The sequence below is a fragment of the Pocillopora damicornis genome, chromosome 1 (assembly GCF_964200805.1).
Source record: "Pocillopora damicornis chromosome 1, jaPocDami1.2, whole genome shotgun sequence".
In the NCBI taxonomy this organism is placed as follows: Eukaryota; Metazoa; Cnidaria; class Anthozoa; order Scleractinia; family Pocilloporidae; genus Pocillopora; species Pocillopora damicornis.
In genome coordinates, this window is record NC_142670.1 from 3,631,569 (window position 1) to 3,650,362 (window position 18,794).

Here is an 18,794-nt window from a genome sequence, read left to right on the forward strand (position 1 = left end):
CGTTATCTTTTTGTGAAGAGTTTATGACTCATGTCGGTTAAGAACCATGTCAATTATCGTTTTCTAAAACAAATACAACAGACTTCCCGACTTATTTGTTCTTCGCATAAGGGAATCAATTTTAAGTTTACTGGATTCTATTTTAATATCTGATCGTTTGAACTGTAAAGTTGTAGGGGCTAATTTCAATGCAATGCAAAATGTGCAGTGAACATAATAAACTGACCATCGTGCATCTAATCCGAATATGGCGGACATTTCGATCGACTTAGCAACCACTACTCTGTAACGAGGTTAGTAAGGATTACCTCAGTTCTCATATATCCTCAGAGGGCGTAGATACACTTTCTTGTCTAAAAGATATTCAATTAAAAATTGGTTCATACATCAGCGTGCGTTCATCGAGATTTATAAAATAATTCAAATAGTGCGCGCGCTCTGATTGGCCATAAAACCATTTTACATGAGCGTATGTAAACACGGTTTTCGTTCCTCTTTCATTAGATATTTTATAAAAGAAATGTAGAAGAAATGTATAATGGTTTCCGTGTTTACATAGTCTCCCAACCTCCCGCGTGTTTACATCAGGCTATGTAAACACGGAAAGCATTTTACATTTCTTCAATGTAGCACGTGGGAAGTTTGGAGAGCACGAAAGATGCGTAAGAGTTACTCGAGGCGTAGCCGAGAGCAACTCTAGCTTCTTGAATGGAAAATGTTTTTTCTCGAGGGATTTGTTTGCTGACGTTATGAGCGCGCACAATGGGAATATGAAGCACGCTCGCGCAATCGAATTTGATTAGACAAATTTACTGGCTATGTTATAATACTGAGTTGGAATGTAATTGATGTTCTGCGCACCGAAAAGATAAACATAGGCATGCGTAGATGAGATAGGACACTTTGGATTCTTAACGCTTTCAGTCTTGAAACAGGAAAAGAACAAAACTTTTCAAGCAACCAGAATTGTGTGGAGAATTCATTTTCAGTAGCATCTAGTCCCATGTATATTTTTTTAGTGATGTTGGATAATGCGCTTCGAATACGTGATAAAATGCAGGTTGTTTCCAAAGAAACGACACGTGGAACATTATTCAAGTAAGAAAACGCGAAACAGGATATTGAAATATTGTGTTACAGCTTTTTCAGCTATTAGGGAAAAGTCTACAGAATATGTTTCATTCTCTAGTATTTTGGTGTGTAGTTTTCGAAAAAAATCCTACAGCCCTATCTAAGCAATAATCACACAAGACGTGTGCCAAAGACGAATAAAATGCTAAAGAAGCAATAGGAGCTTTCTGTATGACTAATAAAAAATCGAGTGCGTTTAAGAGTTTTGAACGCTATCGGCGGCCATTTTGTTACTCCCCTCTCCGTCCGCAATTTTGCCCTCGCATTGTAATAGTAAGGCAATTTTTTTGAATGATGTGGTCTTGATCAACATTTTTCTTTAAAGATTCTTCAATATCTTCAGTAACTTCGTCCCCATTACTATCACCCAGAATAGACTTTGCAACCTCACCATCAGCATCACCATCGTCGTCGCCGTCGCCGTCGCCGTCGCCGTCGCCGTCGCCACGACCATCGCCCTCGTCATCGTCATTCCCCTCGCCATCGCCGTCGCCGTCGCCGTCGCCACGACCATCGCCCTCGTCATCGCCGTCGCCGTCGCCACGACCATCGCCCTCGTCATCGCCATTCCCCTCGCCATCGCCGTCGCCGTCGCCGTCGCCGTCGCCGTCGCCATCGCCATCGCCATCGCCATCGCCATCACCAGTTGAGCAGCTAGTATGTTCTCTAAATAGTCATTTATCGTTTTTATGCACGTCGTTTTTCAAGATCTCTTCTGTTTACAAACGTAAGAGACAATATTTTTAATTTTAGGCAAAGGAGTATGTTTCAAAATTTGGCGGAATAAATATTACCAGAAGGACTTCCCTACAGGTATCTAATTCTATATGACTTAAAGGTCTTTTAACTTTGGTATATGTTTTTAAACGATAAAAAAGTAAATACCTGACCTTTAAAGATAAACCACCATTAAGCCATATGAGGTAAAATGGTGAAGCTTAAAAAATAATCCAGGCTCCTAAGAGTTCTCCAGCCAATGAATACCCTGGACACTATTTGGGGCCTTAGCATGAATTGCATATAGGAGACTGGCTGTTTAATGACCTGGAAATATTTTACGTAATTGTAGGAGGCTGTTACTGTGTTTGAAGATTTCACCTTAGAAATAAAGAACGTTAAAAAATACAAGGCCGGCATAGAAGAGGTTAAAACACTGAAAAAATCCATCTTTGAGGTGGCAGAGGCCGTCGAGAAATTTGCTCTTAATTACGGCAACCGACACCTGAGAGGAATGAGGCCTTCAGAAAGGATCGTTTCCCCCAAAATGGGTGAGTTTGCGGCCTTTAATCCTGTTTAGTTTCAAAGTCTATTCCTCTGTTACTTACTAACTTGTTGACTGTTTCACTGAGTTGTCTAATTTCCTATGGCATGATGTAAGAACTCAGCTATTAACCCAACTTATTTGTTCAATTTGTTTGATACTTTGATTTTTCGCGGTGGAGAAGGAAATTGAACGTTCTCTTAAATAATCAACAAGAGAGAATAGGAATCCTTCAAATTGTGAAACCGTTCTTCTCGATCTGTTTATTGAAACTTTTCTTAAATAATAGATTGGTGAGTAACACTTTGCTAACTAAAATTTTCAAATCTTACAGATACTTTCTGCTAACTTCATACCGTACACTGAGCTAAAAATTGGCCTCTCGTCTGCGATGCACATTAATGCAAGATTTTTAACCGTTCGCTTCAAAATTCCATAATGAACTCTATAGTTCTCTAACGAAACGGTTCGAGGAACGAATTGAGTTTTCACAATTTTAGTCCGTGCAGTACTACTCACTTTTTCATCAGCTTTATATTGAAAAAACGTTGTAAAATGGTTGAATTCGTCGAAAATTCGTTGAAGGGCAAATACGATACAAACAATACACTTCAATCTAATAAGATTATGAAATATTTGTGTACACCGCAAAACGCATGTTTGTGTAGGTATGCTATTGTAAATTTCACCGTAGGCGCTTTTATTTGTCAATTTTTCTTTCCGACAGTTTTGGTCATTCAAAAAGCCTATCGCCAGAAAGCAAGTGGCTTCAACTTTGAGGAACAACAATGGCGAGCAAGAATCGATATCGCTTCTTCAAATTTTGAGGAAAATGGTTCGTATTAACTATTGTGGTAACTTTACAACTTTTATTATTACCTTGGTTTCTCCAATAGAAATTTCTTTATTGAAAAAAAGCCTCATATAAGTGCACTTCCTTAGTTTACATACTCTATCTTCTTTAATCATTCGCCTTCCCTAAAATGTCACATACCTCAGAGCCTGATAAAAATTTCAATTTTGTGTTTTTTTTGTTGTTGTTTCGTAACATGTTTTGTTGATCCTTGGGGGGTTTAAAGGATCAATGGTGGTTGCATGTGTGTACAAGGATCTGCATGACCTACTTCTGACAGATCAAGCCATCAGGAGTGAAACAGACAACCAAAGGTGCCGTTATTTCCATATTACTACGTGTCGTTTACCTCCAAAAACACATAACACGGAAACACATAAGATCTAAGTTCAACTAAACTGAACTGACACACTTTCCAAAAACCCTAACTAGGGTTGGAAGACTCCCTGCTTGTCTCTGACCATTCCACCTTCATGAAAACTTGGCTAATTGAATCTACCAAAAAAAACGTAATATTGCTTCCTTGGTTCTGATCCATTTTCAAATACAATTTCTTCATAGGTATATCAACTCCAGGATAATGGCCGTAACTATGGACCCCAAGCCAGAGAAATTGCGAGAAAATGTCATCCTACACTTCAAAAACCTAAAGGTAACATGAAAATTAGCTGCTATGCATTATTTGGATTTATTCTGACAAGATAAAATCTATTTTCAGGTCTTGACAGCAGAGAAGCACTGTATGTTTTGGAGTGGCCCCAGAAAAAGGTAAAAGAAACTAAAATATATTATTGTATAGTATTTATTCTTTCTTAAATTAAATTGAGTATGGAGGAGAATGAATGAACTTTCTCAGATGTTTTTGCGCAGATTAACACTTTCCTGGAAGCCAACATGTGGTCGTTTTTAGAGAAGGGAAGTCTGACTGAAATGTTCTCGCAACTATGACTACAATGGAAGAAAATCTTAGCGCAAAATTGTCAAACATCACCTTTTACCCAAACGATGAATAACTTTTTAACTTTACTCTTTTTTCATGTGTGACAGCTTTTCAGAGGAAGGTTGTCATGTAGTTACGTCAAAAAGTAACTCAGAAGAAACAGTTTGCAGTTGCAATCATTTGACGCATTTTGCTGTCTTACTGGACTACGACGGTAGTACAAAGGTAATAAAGTTATTTTTGCCTTACTTAATAGTTTTATGGGCTCAATGAACTAACTCAATGTTGTCCTTTAATTTTTCTTTTCTTGACACAGCTCACCGAGGAGGACGAAACAATTCTGAAAGTTGCCACCTACGTGGGACTGAGCCTTTCCATAATCGGGATACTTTTAACATTAATACTTTATTCTTGCCTCACGTAAGCAATGCACTCGATTAATAATGAGGTAGATTCTTAACTCCCCTCAACAAGGCTGGTGATAAAAGAGATCTCAATGCCAGTCTCCATGCAAACAAGAACAGTCATGTCGGATAATTCACAAACTCAAGCCACATTTCATGCCCCATCACGAACTTTTGAACAACTAATGGTTTCACTTTTTATGAATTTTTTAGGCTTTAGACATTTTCTTCGCAATATTTTCTTTTTTTTTGTCCTCTCTGGAGCTATTTACTGACTTCCTTCTTTCCTTCGCTGTCAAGATTTAGTTAATTTTTTGCCATTTTTTCCTGTGTGTTGTTGCTTTTGTCTCATTCATTCTTCTTGTTTTTAATATTATTTTACCAGAGATGTTCGTAAACCTCTCTCTCAAATTCGACTGAGTGTTTCTATTTCCCTTGGAGCTGGACAGATCATCTTCCTCGCTGGAATAAACGCCACAGGAAACAAAGTTAGTAGCCTCTCTTTCTATCCATAGAATGAGTTTACTCTTTGCACCGTAAATATCTTGTCGAAAGAAGCACGTTAAGAATTATACGAAAACTCGTCGTTTCCACAGGCTGCCTGTGTTACAATAGCAGCTCTGATGCAGTATTTCTTTATGGCCGCTTTCTTTTGGATGCTGATCGAGGGAATTTATCTCTACTTCTTCGTCGTGAAAGTTTACAACATTAACACCAAAATGTACATTTATCACGTCATCTCGTGGGGTAAGTTTATTATTTTAAAACATGCACTGGTAACTGTAACCATGCTTTCGGATCGCCAAATCTGGTGTTGTCATGCAGTAAAATGTTTTGATTTCCTTTCTTTCTTTATGGGTAGGTCTTCCAGTGATCATGGTGGCCATTTCACTTGGCATCGCTGCTGGAAAAGAAGGGTTACAAAGCTATACGAGTGATAAATAGTGAGAAAAAAATTCAAGGGTTTCTTCTTGCTCTTCTCCTTTTAATTCGTTGCATTTAATTCTTTGTTTTGTTTTTGGATATAGTTTGAAATAGGTATCATTTTATTTTCTGACAATTTGTGTTTCTTTCTTGTGTTTCACTTCCTCGAGTTTAGTTGCTGGCTTTCCTCAACTAACAACCTGATCTGGATATTCGTCGCCTTTGTGGCTTTTATTGAAGTTGTGAGTTAATGATTAGTGTTAGTGATTGTGATCGGTATACCTGGACTAATTGCTGCTAAAGATTTTTTCCTCTGCTCTTTAAAACGAATTAAATATTTATGATATGACCCAAGACAATATATATCATTTTCTTTGCCCTATTTACTCACAAAAAGCTTTGAACGTAGCCACTGTTTGCGGGGATGCTGGTCAATTTTAACCTACTGATGGTCTTCAATAGCGAGAAAAACCTGTGGAGACAATGTCCTCACAGGCATAAGATAGCTTCATAAATTCTCCAACTTTTATTACACAGTATGAAAAAAAAACTTCTCCTACTTCCTTCAACACAAAAATAACTCATATAAAAAAAAATTAATAAATAACACACAAAAAAAAAATGAAAAATGTGAAAGGAGCAGGAAGAGTAGGACATATTTATGTAATTTCTATAATTTAACATAAGGCTTTACTTGGCGTGGTTCTTTCAGTTTAGACACTTTTGTGCGCGATTTCTTTTGCTCATTGGCAGAGGATCGAAGCTCCTAATCTTGGTCCCCTAGTTGGGGGATCTATTCCCTGTAAATTACTCTTCATCCCACGCTTGTTACCGAATTAATAACTTCCTTGGCAAAGATCCTCTCCTGCTTTGGCTATTCGACATCCATATCTAAATAATCACCTTTTTTTGTATACTTTAGCTCAACATTTTGATACTCCTACGTGTAATAAGGGAGATGACCAATCTGTTGTAGCCAACAGGGGCAGACCACCATTTTCAGCAAATACGGTGAGAATCACATCATAAAACTAAAACCAAATAGTGGAAGAGATTGCCATGCCCCCCTGTGGAGCTATGTTTGCCTAGCCCCCTTATTCCGTAATCAGCAAGGCATCATAATTTTTAACAATGAAAATTCATTGTCAGAGGAAAGTAAAAGAATGTTTTTTCTAACTCCTAGTCTTGGCATCAAAACATGCGTGGTGATGATTCCCCAGCTGGGTGTCACGTGGCTATTCGGTCTCCTCTCGCCTGTACATAAAGCTTTCGCTTACGTCTTCACCATACTTAACTCTACTCAGGTCAGTATTCGATGGTAACTGTAAAAAGACATTAATCTCTTTCTGGCCAAGTGAGACACCATTAGGATGGTCAGATTACATTTCTTTGGAATTTTTAAAACAAAAAGGTGTCAACTATGGAAGAGAAGGCAGACTTCTTTTTCAATTATAAGATGTGCAATTTTCCTTCCTTCTTGGAAATCTTAATAGATATTTGACTAATTTGTTTGCATATTGTAAAAATTAATGATCTTGAAATCATTTTTATGCTGCAGGGTTTCCTGATTTTCGCTCTACACTGTATGCGAAACACTCAGGTAAGAAAAAACATTGAACTGATTATTAACTTTATATCATCAAGTTTTAGTATTTCAATAAATGTTCGAGTGCTAAGAACCATATTTCGTGTTGCTCGTCTATCTGCAGATCAGAGAGCGATTCAAAAGAAAGATGAACATCGTTTTTCCATCTTCTATAAAGGACAACTCCACAAGGAAGAGCCCACAGGTCAATCCAAATGAGGTTGGGAATGTATGGGCAATTTAATTGCAGTCATGTGCTGAATTTGAATCGAAATTGTACTTAAGTTAAATAACTTGATTCAGCCAATCGGAAATAACAACCAAATACTTAGAACAATCACTTAGTTAACAGCAATAAGTCGCTTACGATCGGTCTGAGTTACGATCTGCAGGTAGAAAGAGGTCTGTGTCTGCATTATTGTTTAAGCATTCAACTTGATGTCTTTGTAACCTATCATTTTTATGATAATAGGCTTATTTTCTAGGCGATCGTATATTTGCAGGCAAGAATCATCGAAATAAACCAATCTATAAATTTAAATTCCTAATGGCTCCGTATGCTGATGACTGCGTTGTTTCACTTACTTAGTTTATAAACTTCTTATCAAACACTGCTATTACTTTTAACTATAAACTATGGATAGTCACTGAAATTATCAGTTTCTAGAAATTTCTAGAATACGCAGTCATGCTGACATGCACACAAAGAAACTTTCTGCAATATTTTATTAGGTTGCGTAGCTATGGTGTAACACCACCAAAATGGTTGTTGTAAGCTTCTGGAATTATCTGGAACACTTTGTACAAAGGACTCAATCGTGCAGCAGTAGTAGTTGTTGATGTCGGTAGTGACTGATTTTTCAAAGAGTTTTATTGAAAGAGAGCTACTGTGGAAGATTGTTTGTTTCCAGGAACTTGGGAGACAACTGTGAGATTGTGTCAGTGGTGAGCTAAGATGTAATTTGTAGTGGGCTTAAATAAGTTTATTTAGCATAAAAGTGTACTTCCTTTAAGAGTCGCTCCTTAGTAAGAATATTAAAGTTGTTTAATAGTGTTCTTTCTGTTGGTTAAATTGTACCGTAACAAAAAAATGCCCATAGTAGTAGCAGCTAAAGTTGACGTTCAAAGCCATATCATGGTTCAACCAGGAAAATGACACAGACATTACACTTTCAAATAAACAAATAACTTTTAACGACATCCCCCGTTTAACTCACCTAACCGATTTCCCAAGACACAGACTACACCTTTTCATTATTATTCTAATTATTCTAATCAAATCTATTTAACCTATTTAATCTAATTATTCATTTACCCTTGAAAATGTTTCGACAAGAAACCAAACATGCAGGAATTTAAAGAAGCTCATCCCTAATTCACAGATTTTCCCGCCAAGCCTTTTTTTCCTGATTTAACCATCCAATTTAAACAGACACACTAAATCAAAGCCCAAAATCTTATCTTTTCTTTCTACCAACACTGTCTCTAAATTGACTTTGTAGTGTTCGTAGAAGGTAATTAAGGTGCCGTTTCGTAAAGTACTTAAATAATTATAGGTAGGCAAGTGAGCTTAATTAGCGAATTGCGAGTTTTGTATTGTAATGTATTGTAAGTCATGTTCTGTTTAGTAACGTTATGTAAGTAACATGACGCTGTAAGTGACTGTTACTAAGTGACTGTTAGTATAAGTAAGAAATAAGTAAAAGTGACCAATCCAATAAGTACAGTAATGTAATAAGTAGAGTGATATTGAGTAATGTAAGTAGAGTAATGTAATGTAAGTTTAGTTTTGTACAAATGTTTCTACAATAAATGTTTATTAAATTAAAAAAAAAAATTTAAAAAATTAAGTTGACATTCAAAGTTGTTGGTTAATGAACAAATAGACTAATACGCAAATGGTTGAATAAATAAACAGCTAATTTAAAGGGACAGAAAAACTCGCATGATTGGATCGTTTTTGATCAGTTATATTTGCCAGTTTTATTCTTTTTTCTTTTTTTTCGCATCCCTAAGATAAGAAGTAGCATTTTGAATCGAAAATACATCGAATAATCTGGAATTCAATTGGGGCGATGCTAGCCGTAAATGGCATTAACCAAGCGATTATATTCTCTTGCGCAAACTTCATTAAACAGCGATTAAAGAACTTTTACACAGAGTAGACAATTTAACGGGAAAAAGCTCAGCGATAGAAATACGGAAAATTTCCAAGGGCCTGGCTTTCAAATATCACTACAACGGAGATCAATTAACGATCAACTTTACGTAAACTCACATCGAGTTCACGGTCTAAGAAAATCGAGAAGGAATCCTTTGACTCGGAGTTTGCCGTGCTGTAAAAATATTAATACATGTTATTAACACATGAGTGAGTTAATCCACCAAAGTTGCAGGCTTGCGAAATAATTACCACCACCCACCAACTGAAACGGCAGCATAAACAATAATCATTTCCGTTTATGCATACGAACAGATGGCGTGCTAGCTTTATCTGCCGTTTGATAAAACAGAAGTTGATTTAAGAAAACTTTCATTTAGCGGAGCTGATAAAGAAATAACCATTCTTAACATCAATTATTTTTGAGCTGCTTCTTTATAAAATTGGAATTATAAAGAGTATTTTAATTCCGATTATATTAAGAAAAACAATGCTTCACATCTGGTGCAAGCTGCCTTATATCTATTGCTGCGTCTTTGAGGGGAAAAAAAAAGGAAGCCAAACGTCAGGAACAAGCTATCAGAGATCATAATTTGCATTAAACTCTGTCTCGTGCAAAAGGGTTTTATAAGATGCCGTATATCCGCAACTCTCAAGCTGGGAGAATCAAATATTAGTGTAACGATACCTTTTAACAGCAACCTTTGCATATCTTGGCCATGATGAAGTGGATGATGAATGGAACTGAATCCGGAAAAATTTTCAAAACTCTATTAACATGTTGTGTGCTGGGTAAGTACGGCGCTAGTTATTCCTGTTTGTTGTGCGGTAGCTATCAAATTGCGTGATGAGTACAACTGAATCCCACAAAGAGAGCAAAACCTTTTTTAAAAGTTGTGCGCTAGTATAGTAACCAGCTAATTATATCTTGATTTTCCTTTTGCAAAACATTTATATCGATTTTTGAACGTCCTGTGAAGTTTGGCCGAAAGAAACTGTCAGTTGGCGGATATTGGTACTGTTGATTAAAACAAAACAAACCAGATTCTAAAGGTGTCCGCATTAAACTCTTAGTTCGTAATCGGAGAAGGATCTCTTACAAATTGGATTCCTGAAGCCTTTTAGATTTCATATAGTGCAAAGCAATTTAAGATCAAAAAGGACAGGCGAGACATTCATGCTGTGGTCATGTTGTTTACGTCATAGTTGTCTGCACAACAGCTTTAGTAGCCATATTTAGGATAACAGGAACACGATAACTTAGTTGCTATCGTTTTATACCACTATGACAAGATGTGAAAAGGGAAAAACGTGTCGACTTCAGATAGCTGCTGAACGTTGGACGTGCTTAGACAAGAGATCGAACTTAATCATCAGGGTCCACTTAAACTGGCGTTAGATGCAAAGTTTAACATTCGATCCGGTATTTGGAAAAAAATGGTTCAATTGGTGTACTTTTTCCTTTCTTATCGCAAATTAAAACACCATTAATATCCATGAATTTCGATAGCTGCTTTTCTGAATGAGCTGATGGGTTAAAGTGACGTGCACTCAGAGTCAAATAATTCAAACAACCCTTGAAATTGATTATTTTTACGAATTAAAATTCAGCAATTGAACTCCTTACAGCCACACGGAGATTCTTTTTTTTAATTTAAGTATAGTTCAAATAATAAATAAATTATTAGTCATGTTCAATGGATCACCCCGAAATGATACGATGGTGTTCCTCATTCCAGGGTCATGTTCAATGAATTCCAGCCTAAAGCTTTTCTGAGGTTACTTAGTCTCCATCGAAACTGAAGAAGAATGGAAGTTTATCAGTAATGAGATTAAAAAGCGTGGTACTGGGAATACTAGTGCATGGCATATTGGTTTAAGGAAGAGAGACGGGAATTGGACTTGGGAGAGTGGACAACATCTGAATATTTCGAAATGGCGTGATTCTGAGCCCGAGGGTAACGACAATTGCGCGGAAATATCCGAGAATGGAAGCCTCTTTAATGGTATCTCTTGGAATGATGAAAATGCCTGCATTTGCGAGATGCCCGTAGGTAAGATCACATTCCAACCATAAAGTATATTATGTGCTGAAATATTAGAGTCTTGCACTTGTGTCGTGAAAATTTCTCTTGATTCTTAAAAGTAAAAATATTGTTCACAGAATATGCTCAGCTCACCTAACTTGTACGTGTAAGCGATAAATGAACTTTCATGCGCCTAATAGTGTTTGAACATAATATCCATAAAAATTTCCGGGACACATGTTTCAAGAAGCAATTTGATCACTCTAGAACTGTCCTTTTTTGCATCGCCTGCAGCTGGAAAAAGAGCGACTGAAGTTGTACATTTCTCAACTTTTGTCGAGCGTGTTACGGTTGAAATAATCTAGCAAACGGAATTTTTCCGTGACACAAATTAGAAGTGTTCACTGAGGTCGGTGAGTGTATGCATGCTGTTTTGAGCATAACATATCGAAGAATTTTTATTTTTTGTGTGTGCGTGCGTGGGTGTGTCTGTGTGTGTTTCTTTTACGAGTCAGTGATAAATGTTATTCACAGCCGAGAGGTCCGTATTGGGTAATACCGTGCCCAGGGTCTTGAGAACCGGCACTTAGGACAGAGTGCACAGCTTTTCACAATACGGACCGACCTAGGCTGGTGAATAACAGTTTTTTTTTCTCTTAAACTCAACGAAATGTTTTTAAAAACAACCCTAATGATTTAGGGTTATAATTAAGGCAAGATCCTCCATGAACTGAACAAATTTTGAGCGAGTGAATGGTAGTTGAAACAGACTGAGGTAATGCAAATTGAAGAGAGGCTTGACCGAAATATTTTTAGTGTAGGGAACAAGATGATTTAAAAGGCTTCCATAGAATTTTTTAAACATTTTATTTTAACAAGTAACTGTGACAATCTGACACCTGTCAATTAGAGATTGCGTAAGACAAAAGCGCATCCACGCCTTAAAACGACATCAACAACAACAGCAACGGCGCTCAGCTCAGCGAGGAACTAATTTATTATTCAAAAACTCAACTTCCAAAATTACATGAATTCATAGATAATCTTAGCTGATGTGAAGTTAACCAATTCAGAAAAGCAGGTCAGAGATTGCAGATGTCGGAGCGAAGAAAGATGTATTGTATTAATTTACACTAAAAAAACATAATGTTAGAAAAAAGGAATCAGTGAAAGAATAAGTCACGTTTTTTATCTCATTCATTTTTCTCCTTTATTGTGATTGTGATCATAATATTATTATGTTATCATCATTATTATAATTATCATTTTGTTTATCTTCATCGTGATAATTAGTATCTTTGTCTTCATCTTTATCATGTTGTAGAATGCCCAAATATAACTTTTAAAAACTCTCGGTACATAATTTCGGTGGATGGATGGTACTGGCACCTGAACAGAGATATCTGCCAGAGTCAAGGAGGGGACCTAGTTTCCATTGAAACCGAAGAAGAATGGAATTTCATCAATAACGAGATTCAAAGGCGGAATACTTCCAGCTGTAAAAATAAATGGAGTACTGGTTTAATGAAAGAGGACGGTAATTGGACCTGGGTGAGTGGGAGACCGCTGAATGCTTCCAAATTGATACGAGGGGAGCCAATTAGTGAACACGACGTTGGTTTCATGTACAAGTGGTTCAGTAATGACGAACGAGGCGTGTTTGGTAGTGTTAATAGGGAAATTTGGACAAACCAGCATGCTTATATTTGTGAGATTTCCAATGGTGAGTTAACTTCTCGTTGTTTTTTTTTTTTCTTTAATGTTCTTTTGAGTAAACTAAAAGGCTCTAGAGGCGCTGAAGCGTAACAAAAACATTCTTTCCTAACATTTGTGATACTCACGACAGAATTTATATATATATATACTCTGAAAGTCAGGATCAAGTTTACACTTACCTTTGCTTAAATGAAAATATGTTTTAAACAATCTCAATGAACGTTTTAACGATATAGATGTCTAACTTTTAACATTGTGAGCGGAGAAAAGTTACAGACGGTTCTGTTACTATCACTATTACGAGTAACAGCAGTTACGAAACTGATAGAATTTATATATATACTTTGAAAGTCAGGATCAGGTTTACAATTACCTTTGCTTAAATGAAAATATGTTTTAAACAATCTCAATGAACGTTTTAACGATATAGATGTCTAACTTTTAACATTGTGAGCGGAGGAAAGTTACAGACGGTTCTGTTACTAACAGTTACGAAACTGATAGTGAATTCCAATTGCAAAGAATCATCAGTCCAATTGCTTTGCTAGTTGATAACGCGTAATGATGTGAATTGCGATATCTTTTGTGTGCTAGTGACTCATGTCAGCTAAGATACATGCCGATTATCGTTTTATAAAACAAATACAGAAGACTTGCCGACTTATTTGTTCTTCGCAAAGGGGAATCACTTTTACGTTTATTGCATACTATTTTAATATCCAATCGTTTGAACTGTAACGTTGTAGGGGCTAATTTCAATGCAACGCAAAATGTGCGGTGAACATGATAAACTGACCATCCTGCATCTAATTCGAATATTGCGAGCACTTGGATCGACCTAGCAACCACTATTCTGCACCGAGGTTAGTAAGGGTTGCCTCAGTTCTCATAATTATGTTACCACGGGGCGTAGATACATTCTTTTGTTTTAAAAATAGTCAAAACTGAGTTGGAATTTAATTGATATTCTGCTCACCGAAAAGATAAACATAGACATGCGAAGCATGCAAGAACTATTATTTTGGTTGGGAGTGTTGAGATTGGACACTTGGTGTTGTTAACGCTTTCAGTTTTATAACGGAAAAAAAGCATAACTTTTAAAATAGCGAAAATATCACATTACTTTACCCAAAAAGAAAGAAAAATAAAACCTAAATTATCTGAAATCACACTATTATGGTCTATTGTCTCTATTGTCTAAGAACCTTCAAGAAAAAATAAAATGCATCGGTGCCATGCTTACCGTTGTCTCCTTCGCCGTTGTCAGTAACATTCAGTTCCATGTGAATTTTTTGGTATTGGATAATGCGGTTCGAATAAGTGATAAAATGCAAGTTGTTTACAAGGAAATAACTCGTGATGGAGAAAAGTCTAATGAGGCATAATTGAATTTGATCGGTGGAATACACTTCAAACAACAGAATACGGGACAAGTTATTAAAATATTGTCTTTTTCAGCTACTAGGGAAAACTCGCCATCGCCATCGCCATCGCCATCGCCATCGCCATCGCCATCGCCATCGCCATCGCCATCGCCATCGCCATCGCCATCGCCATCGCCATCGCCATCGCCATCGCCATCGCCGTCGCCGTCGCCCTCACCATCGCTTTCGCCATTACTGTCACTGTCGCCGTCGCCGTCGCCGTCGCCGTCGCCGTCGCCGTCGCCGTCGCCCTCGCTCTCGCCCTCGCCGTCGCCCTCGCCCTCGCCGTCGGCGTCGCCCTCGCCCTCGCCGTCGGCGTCGCCCTCGCCCTCGCCCTCGTCCTATTATTCGCCCTCGCCCTCGCCCTCGCCCTCGCCCTCGCCCTCGCCCTCGCCCTCGCCCTCGCCCTCGCCCTCGCCCTCGCCCTCGCCCTCGCCCTCGCCCTCGCCCTCGCCCTCGCCCTCGCCCTCGCCCTCGCCCTCGCCCTCGCCCTCGCCCTCGCCCTCGCCCTCGCCCTCGCCCTCGCCCTCGCCCTCGCCCTCGCCCTCGCCCTCGCCCTCGCCCTCGCCCTCGCCCTCGCCCTCGCCCTCGCCCTCGCCCTCGCCCTCGCCCTCGCCCTCGCCCTCGCCCTCGCCCTCGCCACCACAGCTCGCCGAAGAGGACGAAACAGTTCTGAAAATTATCACCTATGTCGGACTAAGCCTTTCCATCGTCGGGATTTTTTTAACATTGATACTTTATTCTTGCTTCACGTAAGTAATGTACCTGAATATCAGTAAGGTGATTCTTGACTTCCCTCAACTATGCTAGAGAGAAAAGAGATCTCAATGCAAATCTCCATGCCAATAAAAACATGTATGTTGGGTAACTCACAAATTCAAATTATATTCCATGCCCCATAAAGAGCGCGTGAACAACTCATGGTTTCATCGTTTATGAATTGCTTAGGGTTTAGTCATTTCCCTCGTGATACTTTCTTTTTTGTACTTTCTGGAGCTATTTACCGAGTTTTTTTCTTTCATTTGCTGTCAGAATTTTACTTGATTTCTTTGCCCATATTTTACTGTACATTTTAATTAATTCAATTCTCTTCTTTCTTGTGCTTAGTGTCTTTAGTGTATTGTGGTTATTGTTGTTGTTGCTTCTCTCTAATTCATTCTTTTTATTTTTAATATTATGACTATTTTTTTTACTATTTCATCAGAGATGTTGGTCAACCTCCCTCCCAAATTCGAATGAGTGTTTCCATGTCCCTTGGAGCTGGACAGATCATCTTCCTCGCCGGAATAAACGCCACGGAAAATAAAGTTAGTGGCCCCTTTTTCTATCCATAGAATGAATTTCCCCGTTGCACCGTAAATATCTTGTCGAAAGGAGCGTGATAAGAATACGAAAACTCTTTCTTTCCACAGGCTGCCTGTGTTACAATAGCAGCTCTGATGCAGTATTTCTTGATGGCCGCTTTCTGTTGGATGCTGATAGAGGGAATATTTCTCTACCTTTTCGTTGTGAAAGTTTACAACATCAACAGCAAGATGTATATGTATCACGTCATCTCATGGGGTAAGTCCATTATTTCACAACATACACTAGTGACCGTAGCCATGCTTTCGAATCACCAAATATGATGTTGTCATCCAGCGAAGTTTTACGATTTCCTTCCTTTCTCTATGGGTAGGTCTTCCAGTGATCATGGTGGCCATGTCACTTGGCATCGCTGCTGGGAAAGAAGGGTTACAAAGCTACACGAGTGATAAATAGTAAGGAAAAAATTCAAGGGTTTCTTCTTACTCTTCTCCTTTTAATTTGTTGCATTTAATTGTTTGTTTTGTTTTTGCACATATTTTGAAATTGGTATAATTTCATTTGCTAAAAATTTGTGTTTCTTTCCTGTGTTTCACTTCTTTGAGTTTAGTTGCTGGCTTTCCTCGACTAACAACCTGATCTGGATATTCGTCGCATTTGTAGCTTTCATTGAAATTGTGAGTTTATGATACGTGTTGGTGATTGTGATTGGTTTACCAGGACTACTTGCTGCTAAAGATTTTTTTCTCTGCTCTTTAAAAAACGATTTAAATATTTATGATATGACCCCACACAATGTTAACCATTTTTCTTTTCCTATTTACTCACAACAAACTTTGGACGTAGCTGCTGTTTGCGAGGATGCTTGTCGATTTTAACCTATTGATGGCCTTTAACAGCGAGAAAAACCTGTTGAGACAGTGTATTTACAAGCATAAGATAGCTTCATAAATTATCCAACTTTTACTACATAGTATGAAGAAAAAAAATTCCTTCGCCCCTGTTGATGGTTTCTCACTGTTTCACATTGATATATAAAGATTTTTTTCGCGCAAGAATAACTAATAAAAAATACATTGAACAGAAAGAAAGGAACAGGAAGAGTATAAGATAGTAAATTGATATAATTTAACGCTAGGATTCACTTGACATAGTTCATTCAGTTTAGACACTTTAGTTCGCGATTTCTTTAGCTCATTGTCAGATAATCGAAGCTCATAATCTAGGTCCCCCGGTTGAGAGTTCTATTTCCTGTCAATGACTCTTTTATCCCAAGCTTGTTACCAAACTAGTAACGTCTCTGTCAAGGATCTTCTCCTGCTTTGGCTACTCGATAACCATATCTAGATAATCAATTTATTTCTATTGTATTCTTCAGCTCAACATCTTGATACTCATACGAGTCATAAGGGAGATAACAACAACAACAACATACTTTATTGACTTTCCCCAAGGGGGCTTTTCAAAGACAATGTTATAAGAATAATCCTATTACAATTAAAAATCCTATTTACAATTAAAGATGTTTTAAAATCTGAATGTTCTAAAAGAAAAATGAAAGCATACAAATATATAAAATTACAACTCTGTGAGTAATTTGGTCCTTAAACGTTTTTTAACAACCTTAACGGAGTTGCACAGTTTTAAGGAATTATCCAAAGAGTTCCATAAGTTTACAGTTCTATAGAAAAAAGTTCTCTGACCGCTAGCTGTTCTAAAGAATAGAATTTGCAAAAGCTGCGAATTTCTGGTGCTACGTCGACTAACCTCGGCTCGCTTTATGAATTTTGATGAGAGGTAATCTGGAGCCTGACCAGTCATGCATCTGAAGGCCGTAGTAGCGTTCCGGTAGTAAAGCTGGCTTTGAACTGAAAGCCAATTTAGTTCCTTGCGAATTGGTGTAACGTGGTCAAATTTACGCGCACCGCTAACAATGCGGCATGCGAAGTTCTGCACCGCCTGTAACTTGTCAACATTACATTTTGAGGTATTTGACCAAACATTGGAACAATAAAATAACCTGCTGAAAACTAAGGAATTAATAATCATCAAAAGTGTACGTTTGTCGAAAACATGCTTGACACGGTTTATTTGGCCGAGGCGGGACATGCACGAGGAAGCGGTCTTAATTATGTGTTCATCGTAAGTTAAATTAGAATCTAAAATCACACCAAGGTCTTTGGCGGTGTCTGCGGGGACGATGTCCTCACCCATAATGGAAAGGGAGCGAAATTGCAATTTTGCACGCATCTGCCTGCTGCCAAATATCATCAGCTTGGTTTTGCCAGGGTTAAGTAACAATTGGTTGTTGGAACACCATTCTCCTATTTTAAACAAGTCGTCTTCCAAATCAGCAATTGCATCCAGGTTGTCTTTAAGTTCGAAGGAAGTGATGAGTTTCGTATCATCTACATAACTCCGAGTGCTGCATTTCTGTGGGATCGATGGAAGATCGTTCGTATATATGCTAAATAGTAGTGGGCCTAAGATACTTCCTTGAGGGACGCCGTTGGTCACGGGCAAAGGCTCAGATAGCGTTGAATGGATTCGTACTAATTGTGTCCTGTTGCTTAGGTAACTACGAAACCATTGGAGAGCGTCTCTGGAAATTCCGACGTCTTGCAATTTTAAAATTAACGTGTCGTGATTGACGCTATCGAAAGCTTTGCTCATATCTAATAGAACAACTGCCGTTAACTTCTTTTTGTCAATCGCGTTAAGAATTGTGTCAGTTGTTTCAATCACAGACGTTTCACACGAATGCCATCTCTTGTTACCGCTTTGGCTCTTTGATAGGGTGTCATTCGATTGCAGATACGAGGTGAGCTGATTATGTACTACCCTTTCGCAAACCTTTGATAAGACTGGTGTAAGTGAGATGGGTCTATTATTGTTTGCCTGTTCCTGGTCGCCCTCTTTTGGGATTGGTGTAACCACAGCTGTCTTCCATTTTGATGGAAAAACACAGTTTTGAAAGGATGCATTAACGATAGACGTTACTGGGTGAACAATTGGATTAAGACAATCCTTGATGACACGAATCGGGATTTTGTCTATCCCTGG

The 18,794-nt window shown here is 38.1% G+C and overlaps 4 protein-coding genes across 9 annotated transcripts in view; 3 read left to right on the forward strand and 1 right to left on the reverse strand.

Annotated features, from left to right (window-relative positions):
- Positions 1 to 18,794, reverse strand: part of LOC149051372 (replication factor C subunit 1-like) — a 106,458-nt gene that overhangs the window by 29,705 nt on the left and 57,959 nt on the right. The window lies entirely within an intron of this gene.
- LOC149051374 (adhesion G protein-coupled receptor L4-like) lies at positions 3,968 to 8,951 on the forward strand. The gene is made up of 11 exons (XM_089206287.1): positions 3,968 to 4,013; positions 4,293 to 4,410; positions 4,502 to 4,605; positions 4,975 to 5,077; positions 5,186 to 5,336; positions 5,452 to 5,533; positions 5,689 to 5,755; positions 6,436 to 6,524; positions 6,697 to 6,817; positions 7,072 to 7,113; positions 7,223 to 8,951. The coding sequence occupies exons 1-8, from the start codon at positions 3,988 to 3,990 to the stop codon at positions 6,487 to 6,489; spliced, it is 705 nt and encodes a 234-aa protein (XP_089062413.1). The 5' UTR covers positions 3,968 to 3,987; the 3' UTR covers positions 6,490 to 6,524; positions 6,697 to 6,817; positions 7,072 to 7,113; positions 7,223 to 8,951.
- LOC149051375 (CD209 antigen-like protein D) lies at positions 11,044 to 13,296 on the forward strand. The gene is made up of 2 exons (XM_089209335.1): positions 11,044 to 11,313; positions 12,611 to 13,296. Exons 1-2 carry the CDS (start codon positions 11,304 to 11,306, stop codon positions 13,090 to 13,092), a joined length of 492 nt encoding a protein of 163 aa, XP_089065461.1. The 5' UTR covers positions 11,044 to 11,303; the 3' UTR covers positions 13,093 to 13,296.
- On the forward strand, positions 15,280 to 17,211 carry LOC149051376 (adhesion G protein-coupled receptor L4-like). Its single transcript, XM_089199717.1, has 6 exons — positions 15,280 to 15,290; positions 15,631 to 15,733; positions 15,839 to 15,989; positions 16,105 to 16,186; positions 16,342 to 16,408; positions 17,110 to 17,211. Exons 1-6 carry the CDS (start codon positions 15,280 to 15,282, stop codon positions 17,209 to 17,211), a joined length of 516 nt encoding a protein of 171 aa, XP_089055843.1.